General features: G+C 38.7%; 1 protein-coding gene across 18 annotated transcripts in view; it reads left to right on the top strand.

Annotated features, from left to right (window-relative positions):
• Window positions 1–18,855, top strand: part of ERC2 (ELKS/RAB6-interacting/CAST family member 2) — a 969,867-nt gene that overhangs the window by 448,716 nt on the left and 502,296 nt on the right. For all 18 annotated transcript variants that reach the window (XR_008523745.2, XR_008523744.2, XM_054552033.2 and 15 more), the window contains 3 exons: window positions 5,605–5,742; window positions 14,050–14,190; window positions 17,318–17,458. Coding sequence is in view for 16 of the 18 variants with exons in the window: in XM_054552033.2 (XP_054408008.1) it covers window positions 5,605–5,742; window positions 14,050–14,190; window positions 17,318–17,458 (420 nt within the window). In the remaining 2 variants the exon portion in view is untranslated. The remainder of the gene's footprint in view (window positions 1–5,604; window positions 5,743–14,049; window positions 14,191–17,317; window positions 17,459–18,855) is intronic.

The following is an 18,855-nucleotide window of genomic DNA, read 5'->3' on the forward strand; positions in this document are numbered from 1 at the left end:
CACTATGGAAGATGAAATTGCTAACACTTGGTTTCTAAGCCTCTCTTGCAGTTGGGCTGTATGCCTTACCTTGGCTTTCCTCATTAGATGTACCTGCCCCAGTGTCATTGGAATGTTGGGATTTTGAAGGACCCTCTCTCTGCTGCAGGGACTGCAAAGTCAAGGTCATGGGGCAGCATGACCGCAGGGCTAGTGGTGGTGTCCAGGGGTCAGTTGAAGCCACTTTTGTTAGGGTTCCTTCCTTTCTCACTTCTTTTGTTTATTCAGTAAGTTAATATGTAGTATTGCCAACATAGTTGGGTGCTGCAGCCAAAGAGAACGAGTGGGACAGAGCTCACTGTACTGTAAGCCTCAATGTCTAGTTTTCAGCAGTTGGGGCAACAGTGTTTGCACAAGACCACTTGCATCAAAACTTTGGGCATAATTCTATACTATTTTCCCTGACCCTGGTTTTCTAGCCTTTCTGGCAGTTTTGTAAATTTCCCCATTTTTCTGCTTAAATCAGACTGAGCTGTTTCTGTTGCTTTAGCTAATAACGTTAACTGATACTCACTCTAGGTGTGGATTACAAAATCCAGAGACAAGTCTTAGAGAGAAGATAAATTTTATTAGTGAATCAATTTTGGAATTTTATAATGAAAACAACCAGAAAGATACAGTATATACAAATATACTCATATTTGAAACTATAATGAGGCCTAAGTATGTTTTAGGTCCTCTGTTTTAAGCTATGTATAGACTTTCTCCATCACTTTTTATTACTTCTTTACTTCTTTGTAGAATCCCAGAGCTGAAGGGACTCAGCCATCACCTACTCTGGCCTCTTCCTTTTACACAAGCCACTTTCTTTAGAATTCCTTCCTTCCTTCCTTTTTTCATTCATTCAATAAGCTAATATGTGGTGTTGCCAACAATTGGGTGCTGCAGCTGGAGATACAACAGTGAGTAGAACAGAGCTCTTGTCTTCATTGAGCTCACGGCCAAGTTGTGGAAACAGATAAGTAAGGAAGAAATTTTAATAGTGTATGAAAAATGCAGATTAGGGGACTTAACCTGGTTTGGGGGGTTGGAGAAGGAGGCCTGAAAGAGGGGAGTGTGCTGATATCTAAAGGTTTGAGTAGAGCTTGAATAGGTGAAAAGTTGGAGTGCAAAGAGGGCTCCAAGAAGAGGAAATAGATAGGCAAAGATAGGGAAGATATAAGGAGATCCTTGTGCTAGGGAATAGCACTAGTGATTTGGCAGGGCCAGGGCTTGGCTGAGGGATGGTAGAAGATCACATGGACCATCCCTTGGAGGGCCTCATGTGTGATATCAGGGAGTTTGGGCTTTATTTGGGGGGCAATGGGGAGCCATTGAAGGGTTCAAAGGAAGGAAGTCATACAGTTAGAGTTGCATTTTGGGAAGGTTACCTTTGGCTGCAGCATGGAGACCAAATGGAAGGAGGAGCAAATGTGGAGTCAAGGAGGCTGTGGCTGTTAGTCAATGGTCCCTTTTGTGCTGAGGACTACACTTGTGTGAAATTCACAACAAAGCTCCCCTGCTGAACACTGGCCCATCTCAGGCTTTGCAAGCTCAGAGTTAAGGACCCCATTAATTCTTGGGCAGAGCTTCAGAAGTCAGCTAAAGCCGTTAGGATTAGGGTTGTCAAGTGACCTCCAGAGTCTGAGCTCTCCTCCTCTCTTACTCCCTTTCCAGGTTTCTGCCCCAGAAGGCGCAGCTATTGCTTCAGCAGTACTGGCTCCTTCTGAATCTTCCCAGCCGTGACCAGAAGGCAGCTCAGGTCAAAGGCAAGGGCAGGTTTCTCTCTAGCTCCCTTGTGCTCAGGCCTATCTCATACTCTGTTGTCTGTGTTGCTAAGGTGGTGTCCGTTTCTGCAGTATGAAATTTCTCAAAAAAACCCTTCACTTTCCACCCCAAGTCTTCCCATCCTAACCCTTGTTTTCAATTTGCTTATTTTCCAATTCTTGCTATTTGAACCTTGCACAACCTCACCCTTTGAAGAAAAAGGTTCCCAACATTTTTCATATAAATGTCATAACAATTTGTGAACATGAGAAAACTGTGCAGTACTTTTTTAAAAGATACAGAATTTTATATTCTCCCCAGTCTTTTAAGTTTAAATTTTAATAATTCAGTCATCTTTGGAGTGTGAAAGGATTATTTTCTCCTGCAGAGTCCTTTTAAAAAGCAAAACTTATTGTTCAAAACTCACTTAAAGAACCATTCTAATATTTTGTAGTTGGTTTTAAAATATATTTTTATTCTGTTTACACTCAATGAAAACACACTGGCAGATGCAGAAAAGCATGAAAAGGAGAAGTAAAATCATTAGTCATCCCATTGCCAAATAAAACATTTTAGTAGATTCCTTATATATATTTTTGTTCTATGCAATAATTTTTTCTTTTTACAAAATTAATGCCATACTGTTTTACATTCTGCTTTTTAAAGATTCTACTAGTTTCATTTAGTTAGCAATGCTATGCAAACAGGATTTTAAATACTTGCATAATAGGCCATGGTTTAAATATACTAATATCCCATTACTGGGTATATACCCAGTGAAATATAAAGCATTCTACCAGAAAGACACATGTATGTGAATGTTCGTTGTAGCGCTGTTCACAATAGCAAAACCATGGAATCAACCTAAATGCCCATTAATGACAGACTGGATAAAGAAAATGTGGTACATATACACCATGGAATATTATGTAGCCATAAAAAAGAATGAGATCGTGTCTTGTGCAGGAACGTGGATGGAGCTGGAGGCTATTATCCTTATCAAACCAACGCAGAAACAGAAAACCAAATACCACATGTTCTCACTCATAAGTGGGAGCTAAATGATAACAACTTACGAACACAAAGAAGGAACAACAGACATTGGGGTCCACTTGAGTGGGGAGGGTGAGAGGAGGGAGAGGAGAAGAAAAGATAACTATTGGATACTGGGCTTAATGCCTGGGTGATGTAATGTTATGTACAACAGACCCCCTTGACACATGTTTATTTATGTAACAAACCTTCACATGTACTCCCAAACCTAAAATTAAAAAAAAAATTTAGATCCCATTAAAAAAATAAATAAATATACCAACAATCTGTAACTGCTGGCAACTTGGACAATTTAGTATTAAGTAGGCATTTATGTTATTTATTAAATTATTATTTACTCGGGTATATAGTATTTATTATTTTATATATAAATATAAACCAAAAATGGCTCGTAATTTTACCAGCTGGATAACCCTGACTGACACTTTAAAATAATAAAACCCACATGGTTAGAAAATTCAAGCAGAAATCTACACAAATGTACAAAGATGAAAACCAGAAACTCCTTCTTCCTTCTGCCTCCTAGACCTTACCCTACAAAAATTAAAATTTCTTGTGATTTTTTTCCAGATATATTTATTTATAAGTGTTTCAAATTTTATGCAAGAGATTATATGCTACACACTGTTCTGTACCTTATTTTTTTCTCTTAAGAGTCATTCTTGGTGATCTTTTTGCAGCATTTCTTTAAGTGGTGCATCCCTAGCTCAATAAATGCATCTTTAATTCCAGCTCTGTTAGTCAGTCACGCCTGCAGTATCATTAGCTCTTCTGCTGGGTTCTTAGATGTGAGATAAACAGATCGCACGTCTCCATTCTCCACCATCCCTATTTCTGCAGCTCGTAACCCCTACCTGCATGCCAGTAGGACCCTGACCCTCAGTCTCCCTAGTCTTTCCGGTTATACGAGGAGGCCCCAGGGATTGTGACATAAGTGCACAGCCACTTTTCCTTTGGCCTCTATTTCTCGTGGCCAAAGTCCTTTGAAATTGCTGCCTACTACTGCCCCAGGGCTGATGTCCTCCTCTTATGCCCAGGGCACTGTCTCCCAGGGTGGGCCAGTGGGTGTAATCAGTTTACTCAGAACCACTGTGGATTTGCGTACACCTGTGTTCACAAATGTATCCCTGGGTGTATTCAAAGTAATAACATACACTGTCTCCAAGAGTCAGTCCTCTCAGCTGCTGGCTTCTTCCACATAACCAGTATTATTCTGACATATAACCATCCATATTCTTACTCATGTGTATTTTTGTGTGAACATTTGTCTGGAAGGGAGGAAGCCTTTATTTTGACTGGAGGTGATTATGCTTTCTGAATTGCTGTGTTTTCCATGGAGTAGCAATGAATTTTCACAGTGGCAGCTGGATGGGAACACATTACATTTTGATGAAGGAAAAGAATAATTATTTGACCTATAACCTGAGTTTCTAAGCTGTCTATCTCAAGGCAGAAGAAAAAAAAAATGAAGGAAGGAAAGATCGAACGAAGGATGGAAGGAGGCTGGAAGAAAGGAAGGAAATGAAGAAAAAATTTCATCTTTGTTAGGCCACAAAGTTTACGGGTTTCCATTGTAGCCATTGAAAAAATTAGCCAAGACCGTGTCCTCCAGATTGAAGGTCAGCAGAGCCATTGTCTTTGCATCCAGAGCTATTTTTGAGGCTGCTACTGCTGCCACCTCCGTTGTCATTGTAATCATCTCCTCCTCCTCATTACTACTGGGATTACTATTATTATTTGGATTACCATTCCAGATACATGCTAAGGGAATAAAGTAATCAAAAAATTTGTTTGAGTGTACATTGTGAAACATACTTTTGGAATGATTCCCTGAGAAAGCTGGGTGCAGAATGCAAATATTTTGAATGGACTTATCTTAGAGTTGTACTGCTTTTTTTCCTTGTCATTTTAAAACCCTTAATACGAATAAATTGTTTGTATAGTGGGGCTTTTTTAAATCCTTAGATAAGAAATACATGGTTTGAAAGCAGAGAATAAAAACATGAATGATAATGTCCTCAACGCCCAGGAGAAAGTCCTTGCTGCTGCTCCTGGACAGGCATTGTAATCGGCTATTTGGCGTGTTTATTTCAGGCTGCAGATAGTGGATAAAAGTGGCTGGTTGGTTGCCAGCACATGACTTAGTTGCCAAATGGAGTGTTTAGTACTTGTTACATTTGACTTATATCACAAGTTCTTCCCATTAACAGTCTGCTGGTGATAACCTACTTGGCTTTTCATGTGGTTACTTTGAAACAGCCACTTGACAACATTTGGCATATCACAAACTTTAATACTGAAATAAAGGAGTGAGTGAATAGGCTACATGGGATCTGCCACATACTGATATGGTGCTTGGTGCAGAATGGGCTCTCCAGTAAATGTCTGTTTAATCAATGAATTAATCTTGCATAATATTTCCCTGGTTCAGTGTACCAAGTTCAAGCCTATCGACTTGAGACCTAAAAGGCTGGTAAAAGGGATAGAAATACAAAGAAATAATAGTGATTACGTATGTGTCAGAAGGGCTTACCTTTGTATGGAGGGAGATACTCTGCTCCTCTGTATCACCATTTAAAGACAGACTTGAACTAAATGGAGAAATGAAGATTTCATCAAAATGGCCTTTTGTCTAAATCAAAGCTACTGACAATTTCTATCATTTCAGGTCTTTTTCTTTCTTTTTTTATTAATAGATCCACTTCAGGAATTTTGGCCCAGGATATGTAATCAAATATGCATTAAAATATTGATTTTTATTTTTAGATTGAAAACTTGCAAGAACAACTTAGGGATAAAGACAAGCAACTGACCAACCTGAAAGACAGAGTGAAGTCCTTGCAGACGGATTCCAGTAATACAGATACTGCACTGGCGACGCTAGAGGAAGCTCTGTCAGAGAAGGTGAGCATGCACTCAAAAACTGGGGAATCAGGATATGGGGAAACAGAGTTGGGGAAAGTTGATCCCGATGCATTTAAATGTGCCTGCTTTTCTTCTTTTGCTAACACTACCTTTAGTCCCAGCTGGTCCTTGTTCTTCCCACACAAGCCCTCTTCAGTGGACTTGGCACACTACAGTCAGGGGCATTTTCTGAAATGCAAATCTGATTACATCACTCTTGGCTCTCCTTAAAAACCTTCACTAGCTTACCATTGCTCTTATGATGACATAATTTGAAATCCTCTACCTGGCCCCCAGGGTCCCTTCTCCCATCTGATCTGGCAAGCCCCCACTCTGTGTGCCTGCTCCCTCCCTCATTCTTTCTTTCGTTTCCAGCCTCATCCCCCATTTCTCTTTTTCCAGGTTCTCTGTTCCCTAGTTATGTGGGGCTTCTAGATTTTCAAGTGTACCATACTCCTTCCTGCCTCAGATGCTATTTCCCAGCTAAGGATATTCCTCACTCTCTGCTAATTTAATTCTTCCTCTCCTGAGAGGTCAGCTTCATGATAAGTTGTATTGTGCAGTAGTCAAGAATGTGGACTTTGGAGCTAGACTGCCTGGAATCAAATCCTAGGTCTGATACTTTCTACTTTGGACAAATTACTTAACCTCTCAGTTTCTTCATTTGTAAAAGAGGGTAATAATAGTAGCCACCTCAGTGGATTATGCTGAGGAGAAAATGCATGAAAATATGAAATGTGTTTAGAATAGTATATGTAATGTTATCACTATTATTATTATTTTATCATTCCTTAGGGACATCTCCTAGGTATGTATCCCCATTATGTCTCAGGAACACTATAAACTCTCCAGAGCTCATGTCACATTCTTAATTGTTCATTTATCTGTTTTTAATTTCTCTTCTCTGCTAGACTCCAAACCCAAGAAACATATGCTATGTGTGTATTATCTTTCCATTCCCTGTGCCCAGCATAACCTGCATCGGGGATGCTCACTCAGTATTGGATACTGGTGGAGTGAGCCCCCACCATGTGACAGGTCCTCTTTTGAGCCTTGGGATGCAGCAGAGAAGAAAATGGGTGAAAATCCTGACTCTAATGGAGTTTAGACTCTAGTGGAGGTGATGGGGAGACAGATAATAAATAAGTGACATACCTAGGATTTCAGAGGGTAATATTTTCTATAAAAGAAAAGAAGGCAGGGAGGGGTACAGGGAGTGCTGGAGTAGAATGGCCAGGTAGGAGCTTGCTGAGAAGGTGACATTTAAGGAAACACTTGAAGAAAGTGAGTGGTGAGCCAGGAGCCCTTGTGGAGGGAGAAAGCCCTGGCAGAGGGGAGAGCAAGTACAAGGGTGTGGGTGAGAGGAAGGGCAGCAGATTTCACAGGCCCTTGTGAGACAAGATTTTTAAAAATTGGCTTTTACTTTGAAGGGGATGGGATGCCATCCTGAGGGTTTCCTTCTGACTTACATTTAAGGGGATTACTTTGAATAAAAGAATGAATGAATGAATAAAATCCTTTAGGCAAATAGCTCATTCTATGTTTACTTACTTTTAAAATGATTTCCAGTCCATTTCATTCTGGCTAAATAAGTTCATTCATTCTCTGGGCACCTATTGTAGGTATCAGACCCTGGAGTTGAGTTTGCATATGCTCTCTCCTCCAACGCTTCCTGAATGTCAAAGAGCCAGTGCAGGTAAAGTTCTCTAGGAATTCTCAGGAGGGACGGCTTGTTTGTTTGTTGGACATGGAATGTGCTGGCGCAGTTTTTAGGCCCATGTTATTGGCATTATTTTCAAATTTAGCTTGAAACCAAGAAAAGAAATGTTAACTTTTAAAGTGTGGGAGTAGATTTTATTGTGTTCTTTTTCTTCATCTTTCTCATCATTTTTGATCCTGCAGCACTTTGCAGGATTTGTCCACACATGCATGGGATGTTGTGAGGGTTCTCGTCTGGAATGCCCTACTAGAGTAATAGCATTATCTCCTATATTCCCTGTTACAGTAGCCTATAAACTCTGGGGTAATGAAGTAATTGGAAGGAGACCTAGGGGCCAGTCCCACCTATGCCACTAATTAACTGAGGGGCCATTAATTAACTAGGTGAGCCTGGCAAGTGATTGTCTCTCTCAGGGCCTCAAATTTCCCATTTGATGAATGGGGGAATTAGATTAAATGCCCATGGGTTTCCTAGGCCAGTGTATCCTAAAGAAGGCTTCTCTTCTGTTACTTCAGAATTACCAGGAAGTTCCTGTTGAAAGTCTCTATTGTTAGGCCCCATCTATACCTACTAAATCAGAACCTCATAGGGCCTGGGAATCTGCACTTTAGCAAGTTCCCCAAGTCATCGTGATGTAAACTCTAGTCTGAGAACCAAGGCTCTATGATAAAAACCTAGGAGCTCTAAAAAGACGGGTAAGCATATTTTTGGAGTTAAATTAAAAAGTTATTTAAAAAAAAAGAAAAAAAAGGAAGCTACAAAAAGACCCATGACTCTGGGGCTAGTCTTCATGGTCCTATTAAAAATTGTAAGATTTAAATGTAAAACCCAGAACTGTAAAAACTCTAGAAGAAAATCTATGCAATACCCTTCAGGACATAGGCACAGGCAAAGATTTCATGATGAAAATGTCTAAAGCAATTGCAACAAAAGCAAAAATTGACAGATAGGATCTAATTCGACTAAAGAGCTTTTGCACAGCAAGAGAAACTATCATCAGAGTGAACAGACAACCTACAGAATGGGAGAAAAATTTTTGCAATCTATCTATCTGACAAAGGTCTAATATCCAGAATATGCAAGAAACTTAAACAAGTTTACAAGAAACGAACAACCCCACTAACAAATGGTCAAAAGACATGAACAGACACTTCTCAAAAGAAGACATTTATGCAGCCAACACACATGAAAAAGAGCTCAACATCACTGATCATTAGAGAAATGCAAATCAAAACCACAGTGAGATACCATCTCACGCCAGTCAGAATGGCAGGCATTAAAATGTCAAGAAACAACAGATGCTGGCGAGGCTGGGGAGAAAAAGGAATGCTTTTACACTGTTGGTGGGAATCTAAATTAGTTCAACCATTGTGGAGGACAGTGCGGCAATTCCTCAAAGACCTAGAACAATAAATACCATTTGACCCAGCAATCCCATTACTGGGTATATACCCAAAGGAATATAAATCATTCTATTATAAAGATACATGCATGCATATGTTCATTGCAGTACTATTCACAATAGCAAAGGCATGGAACCAACCCAAATGTCCATCAATGATAGACTGAATAAAGAAAATGTGGTACATATATACCATGGAATACTATGCAGCCATGAAAAGGAATGAGATCATGTTATTTGCAGGGACATGGATGGAACTGGAAGCCATTAACCTCAGCAAACTAATGCAGGAACAGAAAACGAAACACTGCTTGTTCTCACTTATAAGTGGGAGCTGAACAATGTGAACACATGGATACAGGGAAGGGAACAACACACACTGGGGCCTGTTGGAAGGGGTGGGGGGAGGGAGAGCATTAGGAAAAATAGCTAATGCTTGCTGGGCTTAATACCTAGGTGATGGGTTGATAGGTGCAGCAAACCGCCATTACACACGTTTACCTATGTAACAAACCTGCACATCATGCACATGTATCCCAGAATGTAAATAAAATAAAATATAGCAAACAATTAAAATGAGGCTTTTGTAAGAAAAAGAATGTACATTTTGACATTGAGTTATCTTATTTGACATCATATTTAGTATGTAGTTCCAAATTAATTTTGCTTAAAAAAACCATGGAGGAGAAACAGTTGCTGGTTAATGAAGTTATAAATCCTGTAACAATTTAAACATTGAAAGATTATAACTTCAGGATTAAATTATAAGAATTGTAAGGTTTTACTTGAAAGCTTATAAGAATATTTAATAAGATGACTTTTGGGGGAAAGATATTCTCTTTTCATCTTTTAATAATTTATTTCCAGAGCTCTCTGTAGTAGTTTTATTTGTAAAATTGGAATGAGGGGATGTTTGTTCAAAAACTATTAATGCTTATGTGTTCATTTAACATATTTGGGTTGTATGATATCACCCCATTTCTACCTCTTGATTTCTTTCTTAAAATTCACAGAAGTAAACATATACCATATAATTTTTCATGTCATGAATTCTTGGCAGGATTTTATTATTTTTTTTCTGGACCCTATTAAGATTTGATTTATTCTAGCTTAAATCCCAAAGTAATTCCCAAATCTGAAACTACTCCCTTTATTTAAGTACTTCCTTTGAGGCTGAGGGGGTGTCTGGGAAGGAATCTGAGGTCTGTGGGAGTCTGGCCCCTTGGACTGTCTTTACTGCTTGATAGTTGCATCACCTGGGCAAGCCTCTTCTCTCAGGGTCTCAGTACCTCATCTTCAAAATACACATTTTTATTAGCTGACCTCTTAAGTTTCATGCTGTCCTGGAACTCCCTTGACAATGAATTATTCAGTCTGCTGATCTGCAATCTCAGGCTGATGGCATCTGAATTGGACTACAGATGAGGAGTTGAGAACTTAGACGACTAGAAGGGCCAGGGAGGGGACAAAAATGAGGGATGTGGCTTTGCTGAAGTGTAGTAGGGACTACTGGTGGCTATGGTAAGCTGCAGGTCCCTGGTCTATTTCAAAACATTCAAGTTCAGATTTTTAAAAATTATGATGCTCAAGTCAAACAAAAGAACTCTGTGTACCAGCTTTGTGAGCTATTTATTTCCAAACTCTGTTTGCATCTGTTTTTTAACTTTTCATAGCGATGAAGAATAAAAGCAAACATAGAGCAATGGATGTGGAGGGAATTTTTTAAAGGTGCCAAAATCAGAATGCCTAGTGTATTTGGAAAGCACAGATAAAACCGTTGGATAGGGACTGGCAAAGTTCTCTATCTTAGGACAAATAATAGAAGATTTATTTTGAGTATTCCAGTATGCGTCAAACCTTTGTGTATATCCAAATAATCTTATCATTTAGGAGGTTTCTTAAAATACAGTTTCCTGGGTCCTGTTTCCTAGAGATTCTGATTCAGCTGCTCTGCTGTGGAGCCCAGGAACCTCTGATTTTTAAATATACCGAAGGGTTCTGATCCAAGTGGTCAGAAGGTTACATTTTGAGAAACACTAAATCTATGCTCTTACATTTTAAGATGGGAAATGGGCTCAATGAGGTGAAATGATTTGCCCAGAAATAAAAATATTGACATGTACAGCATCATCCCCCATTTCTGGGCCTGGAGAGACATCATTAATTAATCATGGCACATGCTAACTTCTCAACCCACTGCTCCTGGAAGCTGTTTCCACCCTGTCTAAGCTGGTCCTTGGTTGAGACTTCGCTGCCTCCTCTGGACTATCCCAAGGCCACGTAGCTCACAGGTGATAGAATAAGACTAAAACTCAAAGATCTTTGTGCTTTTGGCAACATCACAATCTTCTTTAAATGGAGTTTTGCTCACAAGTCCCATTTTTATCCACATTTAATTGCACAAATCCCCCTGTAACAAGGCATGCTGTGAAACAAAATGATTAATAAAAACTCATGAATTTTTAAGTACATTTAATTATTTGCTGTCTCTTGGCTGATGAAAAGAATCCATCAGGCAGTATTCACCATTTCCCCTGGATTATGGCATCCTAGGGAGTATGTTATTCCTTTTAATTTCCAGGAACTTATTCAACTATTAACAGAGTGCAAAGAATAATGCCTCTCCGTGAGTTAAGATTGAATATGACTTGGTTCTAGGATTGACACACAGAAGCTCAAGAGACGGAACCCACTGTATTTATAAAGCTGGTCTCGCCAAGCCTTGCTGTAGCCACATAGCAGATAAGCAGTTGAGAAAGCCAGATAGTGGAGCTGGAGGCCACTGTAATTTAGTTCCCACCCTGTGATAAAGCACAAATAGATTAGACCTGTGCAGAGCCAGATGAGTGCACAAGGAATGCTTGCCAATGCAAATAAGACTAAAACAAGAACACATTGTTGGAATTTCTGCAAGTTAGTTGTTAATCAAGTACATCATGGCATATTAGGGCCTTTTAACACATGTTTTTGACATCTGGCCCTGCGCGGCTGACAGTTAAATTGGTTTTGTGATTGACGGAGAAATATTTTGTAGTATTGAATCATCAATAACACTTAAAAACATTATAGTGCTTGTTGATTTTTTTTGTCATCAATGCCCAGTCAATAGTACAAGTGCTTAGAGCAAATCGACCTACTTTCCAAACGATTCTGACACCTTCTGGCTGTTAACATGTCTGCTTAATTTTATTACCTTTTCTTTGAAGCCAAGATGATCCCTAACTGAGTTCTCCTTCCTTCCTTCAGCTCTTTTAATTTCTTGTTGTATGCCAGATGATTTGCCCAGCTACGGGTCAAAAAGACTCATAGGATTTTAATGCTGCCCTCTTGAAAGTGAGGCTGGGAGGATGATCATGCAATGAAACCATGTGAAGGCTGCTGAGTGGGAATAAATGCCACGTGATCCAGCCAGAGGGATTCCTGGGAAGGTTTCCAAATAGTGAGGCGACAGGTCCTTTTGGAGCTTTAGAAATGTCACTCCAACAGCCATGTAGTGGAAGGGATGGGACGGAGAGGTGGCTGGGTAATCGGTTGTAGTGTAGGCAAAAGGCAGCAAGGGCTTGGTTGCTGAAATCATTAAAAACCCTTGAGAGATTGACCATGTACTGTGGCCATTTCCTTCTCTTGTGGATCACATAGTCATCCACTCACCATTGTCATGGGTGGGTAAACTAGGTCTGGGATCAAGAAGAAACAAATATAGGCAATTTATAGATTCATTTGTTATATTTCTGCCTCCTCTCTTATAATAATATATTTCATTTAAAGTGTTTTTAAATAATTGGAAAACAGTAATGGTACCTCCTCCGCCGAAAGCATTAGATACATAAATTATTGTCAGTGGGGTAGAACGGTTACTTCCTTGGGGGATCTTAAATCACAGGCTAAGTGTTCAAACTAACTTCCCTCTGCATTAAATACTATTTTACAGTTGTCTTATTTATCAGGCATTGTCTTGCACTATGCAATTATAAGAATATAAAAGATAGTATCAGGATCCTTGGCCACAGTTGTTGCACCAGTATTTTTTAACATGGCCATCCGAGAGGAAGTTTAGATATGTGTTGGATAATTTCAAACTAATTTCAGAAATCTAACTCAAGCTTTACGCAGATGGAATTTTCATGTGCGTGTGTGTATGTGTGTGTGTGTGTGTGTGTGTGTTTGTTTAAGTTTCTTACTTTGATATCAGGCAGGTTCCCTATTTTTGGAAAACAAGTCTACAAAGCAGTGTTTCCATTTCAGTGTGAAAGTCAAAGGCAGACCTCCTTGAATGGCTCCAGGTGTATGTTTGTGGCAGTGTGGTCTCATGGGTGTGGCTGACAGTCAGAGAGCCCGGGATGTGGGAGGCCTTCTGTTTATGACCTGGGCCACCTTGCATCTCGGAGCTCTGGGTTTCCTCACCTCTACTCTGTCACCAAGAGCACTGGATCTGCCCTTGCGCTTGTGATGAGGACTGATGAGGAGAGCACATCACAGTGCCTAGCGTGTAGTAAGCCCTCAATCAAATAAAGCTGCTGCTGAACTTTGTTCAAACTCAGTCAGTGTTTTGGAGTCTCTACTGACTATCAAGAAACCATTGAAAAAACACAGAAGTAAACATCCTCAGACACACTGGAAAATCACATACACAATGGACTGATTATTTGTCTCAGGTTCTCACAATGAGTCCCAGCTCTAAGTCCTGGAGGGTTTGGGTCCTGCCCCACTTCATTCCCATCTAGCCAGAGAACAGTCTTCAGAAACCAATGAAGGCTCTTTGATGCCAAATGGAGAGGCTAAGCAAAGAGGGCGGAGCCAAGAGGCATGTTCTACTTCTTCCCCTTTCCTGTGCAAGGCTGTGGTAGGTCTGGAGTCTTGGTGTCTGAAGCTCCCTCTTCTAGAGCTGCTCTAGAAATTTGCTGGATACTACCATGAACCAAGGACAGCCACAGAACTTGAACATTAAGTTCCTTTGCAACCCTGTGATATTAACTTTTATTAACAAGTCAAAAGCTGTTATTGGTTGTCCTTCCCAAGTGCTGTCATGCACAGCCTCCCCACGAATCCAATTTTGAGTTTCTTGTGTGTGTTGATTTCTGTAGAGCATTTCTTAGATGTACTGCCTCTTATTTTCTTTCACGGTATGCTTTGGCATATACACTGATGGGTTCTCACCTCTTCTTTTTTGTTAATTGCCTTACAGGAGAGAATAATTGAGCGCTTGAAAGAACAGCGAGAAAGAGATGATCGGGAAAGACTAGAAGAGATAGAATCCTTCCGAAAAGAGAACAAAGACCTGAAAGAGAAGGTCAATGCTTTACAGGCTGAACTGACTGAGAAAGAGGTGAGTCTGGAAAAACAAATGAACCACATTGATAGTCCTCATAAACCCACATTCAATGAAGCTGCAAGAGACTAGAGACTTAGTAGGAGGCACTGTGTGAAGGCTTGGGGAATGTGGTAACCTTTCTTTTGTAAAGCTGCCTGAATTTAAAGGAATTTTTTTTTTGTAACTTCCTTCATCTGTGATGCCCTATGCCTATCTTCTCTGCTCTGCTAACCATATACAATGTAGCTCCTTGAAACTTTTCTTTATGTCTTACCACATTTGCATGGCTTAAAGGATTCTATGTTTTTCACAGGCCCATGATCCCTTGCTTGAGATAACAACAGCAGCGATGATGATAGTAACAATAGCTCTACTTTATTGGATGTCTGCTATGTACTATTCCTTGTGTCAAGTGCTTTGCATACATCTGTACTTTTCAGAGGGACCACCCAATACTCCCAGATTAGGAGATGTGGTACCATATTGGACCCCAAGGTAGAGCTTAAATGTGGCTGCTCTTCTGGCATATTATTTTTACATTATAGTAAATAATTTAGAGCTGTATTTTTATACCATAGCAAACATGAATACAGAATATAAATGCCACCTGTGTTTTTAAAGTAAAATCTTATACTTTAAAGAAATTCTTGCTTGGGGGTTATGAAGAGGATGCTTTGGGCTATTCCCCCATTCTTCAAGGGATCCCTGTAACCCTCTCAGTTTTCTTGGGGATAGTTTGGTGGAGAAGTTTGAGAAGCAGTAATTACACATTATTTTATTTAATCCTCACAGCTCTGAGATACGTGGAGATTGCCTGCAATTGGCCCCTTCACACTTACTTTTGACTGCTGTAACAGTCCATCTTCTTTAGAGCTGTTATAGACCTTTCACCCTGCTGGACGCTACCACAGCACAGTTGTCTATCTCCTAGCTCCGCAGTATTTCCTCACTCATGTGGTACTGATAATTCCATACAAACTAAAGTCCTGAATAAATTAGGAATCTAGATGAAGAAGGAAAAGAATGGATGAGTAAGAGGAGTTTTGAGGAAACCCAGAAACAAAATCCATATTTCCTAAAATTTAAACCTACTTGCTTTTTAGAAAGGAGCTTATTTCTTTGTTATGAAAATAAAGAATGGAGTTCTCTTCCTAGCTTCCACTGCTGATTCTGAGTTGGAGGATCTGTGATGACTGTCGTTTGTATGCGACAGAAGATATGGAAGCTTTGACTTTGTTTATAGCGTTCTTCACCGGTTGCAAGCGTTATTTGTCAGTTTGCACCTTAAAATCAATGTATAAACTTCTAATGAAAAGAGATCTTGATGAAGTGGTGGAGCATAAGCTATAAGTGAAAGTAGTTTTGTAAATAATGCCAACATTGTATGACTTTCAGATAGACATTTTGGTAAACATTTGTTGTTTCTGCATGGTGTGCTTGGCATTGGGCTGGGTGTGTCAGTCAGGGTTCTGCAAGAAAAACAGAACCACGTTAAACGTTTTCTACAGATTAATAACTTTATCATAAGGAATTGGCTTACACAGTTACAGAGGCTAGGCAAATTCAAAATTCGCAGAACAGGCCATCAGCAAAAGCCGACTGGAAGGTCTTAGACAGAATCTGATGCTGCAATCAATAGGTGGAATTTGTTCTTCCTCAGGGAAACCTGAATTCTGCTCATAGGCCTTTCAATTGATGGGATCAGTCCCATGCAGAATACTAAGGATAATCTCCTTTACTTAAAGTCAACTGATGGTAGATTTTAGTCATGTCTACAAAATGCCTTCTATTAGCAACTCCTAGATTAATAACTGAGGACTAGAGCCTAGCCAAGTTGACTAAAACTGGCTATTGCATCTGGCAGTTTAAAATTTATAAAGGAAAACAATATGCAGTTGCCATAAGCAAGGAGCTTATAATTTAATTGGAGTGATGATATGTCTTCACCATGACAAAGTGACTAGATTATAATATCCTTTGTTATTTCTGTGGGAATGATACGACAAAGGTCATTGAAATTGGAATTGTAGACCTGAGTTTGAAACCTGTATCTGCCTTTATTAGCTAAGTGATCTTTGACAAGATGCTCAGCTCTTGTGAGCCTCAGTTTCCTGATGTGAAGAATGAGAATGGCTCACCTGTTCCTCAGAGGGCTTTAGAAGCACCTTGCTGGATGATGGTGACTTTTATCATCAAGGTCATTCCAGTGTCCATGAAGCAACCCAGTGTAAATTATTAGCCAACATTGTTTACAGAGAGACCATTGTGTCTTTAGTATCTTCCTAGGTGATGCAAATGAGTAAGAAGGAAATACATGGAGTCTGTTTTGGGGTAAAACCTGTACATCTGAGTCACATAGTTAGATGTTGCTATTTCATATTTGATGACGAACATTGCTCTTTTAGGTTGCAGAGTTATGTTCAGTGATATATGCAAGTTATTTATTTCTGTAGTTTTTGGAATTCAAACTATATGTGGAACCTGTTGGTTTCTGGACATGATTAGTGACTGGAACACTTTAGGTAACCCCATGTCTGAGTTGGAAAGATTCATCATATCTGTCAAATCTAGATTGCAAAGGACGTGAACATAAAGTTTACTCTAAATTTTAAAATAATTTTATGTTTGATTTTCCAGAAGATGTTTGTAAAACCATTCATCATTTATCTGTTAAAGAAATGGGATTTGATAAAAATGTAATAGGAGGCTTCTTTTATATTTGACTTGCTCTTGGGAGCAGATGCATTAAAGTCAGTATTTTCTTTCATATTTGTCTCAGAGTCTGCATAGTCTGACAGCAATAAATGTAAACGGAAGGTTCAGGGTGTCTGTTTTGCTATGACATGTAAAGACCACCTTGGGACTTACATCATTAGCATGACTTTGAGACGTGAAACGTGCATTTACTGACCACACCATTGGGTCACATTTGATTCTACGGCAATTAGATCCTACTCATTCTGTAAGCTGGCCAACTTTAATTTCCTGACCAGAGCTGACTATTGTTACCTTAGTAAGATTATATTTACCCTTTCTGTCTACTGCACACTTTATTGCTATGTATAGAATCAATGTGTTCAAATTGAAGGCATTGCTAGTAGAAATTTCAGTGTTTTACTCACTCACATTCTTTCTCTTTCAGTCTAGTTTAATTGACCTCAAAGAACATGCATCTTCATTAGCCTCTGCAGGGCTGAAAAGGGATTCCAAATTAAAATCTCTAGAAATAGCCATCGAACAAAAGAAAGAGGAATGTAGCAAATTGGAAGCACAGTTAAAAAAGGTAAGTGAAGTCTAAGAAAAAAAATCATGCTCATTTAAAAATGAATTTATAAAATGGAACAGGAAGAGACATTTTTAAAAAGAAACAAACCCCTTATCTGTTGCTGTCTGCTGATAAAATAATTAATTAAATACTCTTAACTTTATTGCTAAGAAGTCTATCAAGTCTGTCTGTAAACCTGAAAAATTATCTTGGGTTTCCTGTTTAAGAAAAACTTGAAAAATAGATGAAAATAGTAGCAGAAGTTAAAAATATTATAAAAACCAGCCATTACTCTCTGGGCAAATCTCAACTATCAACAAAGAAAAATAGAAATGTTTTCAACAAATCACAGAATCCAGAAGCCACATTAGATGTTAATAAACTTTTGCTACTTTCAGATGTAGGTCATTTTTTTGTATTAGAACTTTGCAAAAAGCTTTTCTGACATTGTTAAATTTCTAGAGGTTCACCAAAATTGTTAAGTCCCATCTCTGTAGAATGACTATTTATATTTGAGCAAAGTGGCCTTACTGTCTAAGAAAACTTTTTGTAGATAGAAGGCTTTGGAAAAGAAATAGGATATTTACATGGCAGCATTAACATGTTTTTTCTGACCCAGACATTTTTGTGGAGTGCATTTCCAGTCATGCATTGTTACTTTGACTTTTTCCCTGTGTTGTTTGGTATGTCTGCACTCATTGTTCACATAAAACTCATAACATTATGAGTTTAAGCATTTTGTTTCCCTTTGACAACTCATAAACTTATTCAAAAGAGATGATAAGAATCTAAACAATCAAACAAAGCATATAATACAATTTGACTATGTATAATTCATAGCACACACCGGGATGGGGATTTATTGGCTAAAGTTATGAAAAATATGACATGGATGGTCAAGGATGTGAAGGAATCACATATCTGTGAAGGAATTACTCTAGATATCTTAAAATTCAATATACTATTTTGTATGATGCAATATATAACTGAAATGTTACTATATGGTATTTACTTTAGAGAGATTTTTAGGAAATTGTTATGAGAAATTTTACACTAAGAAAGTCTACTTGCGAATACAGAAAAAGATAAATACACAAATCAAATCCTTTAATAACAAAACAGCAAGAAAATCTCTATATTGCAAAATGTATTTCCCAATCCACTCATCATCTCACTTATTTCAAGCAATGTTTAGTTAACCAGAAATCTTGAACAATAAATAAAAGAATTTAAATTGCCCATTTGAGGGTGTTTAAATGGAGATTGACTTGGCTGTGATGTATTGGGTATATGACATACATTCCTGACCTATTTAAATGTGCTCTACAAAATGTTATCTATGATATGCATATTAAGGGATGAACTTATGAAAAATATTTTTTATTTAATAAAAGTTTTGTGGTCATAAGGCAGGC

The sequence above is a fragment of the Pongo abelii genome, chromosome 2, assembly GCF_028885655.2.
Source record: "Pongo abelii isolate AG06213 chromosome 2, NHGRI_mPonAbe1-v2.0_pri, whole genome shotgun sequence".
Taxonomy (NCBI): domain Eukaryota; kingdom Metazoa; phylum Chordata; class Mammalia; order Primates; family Hominidae; genus Pongo; species Pongo abelii.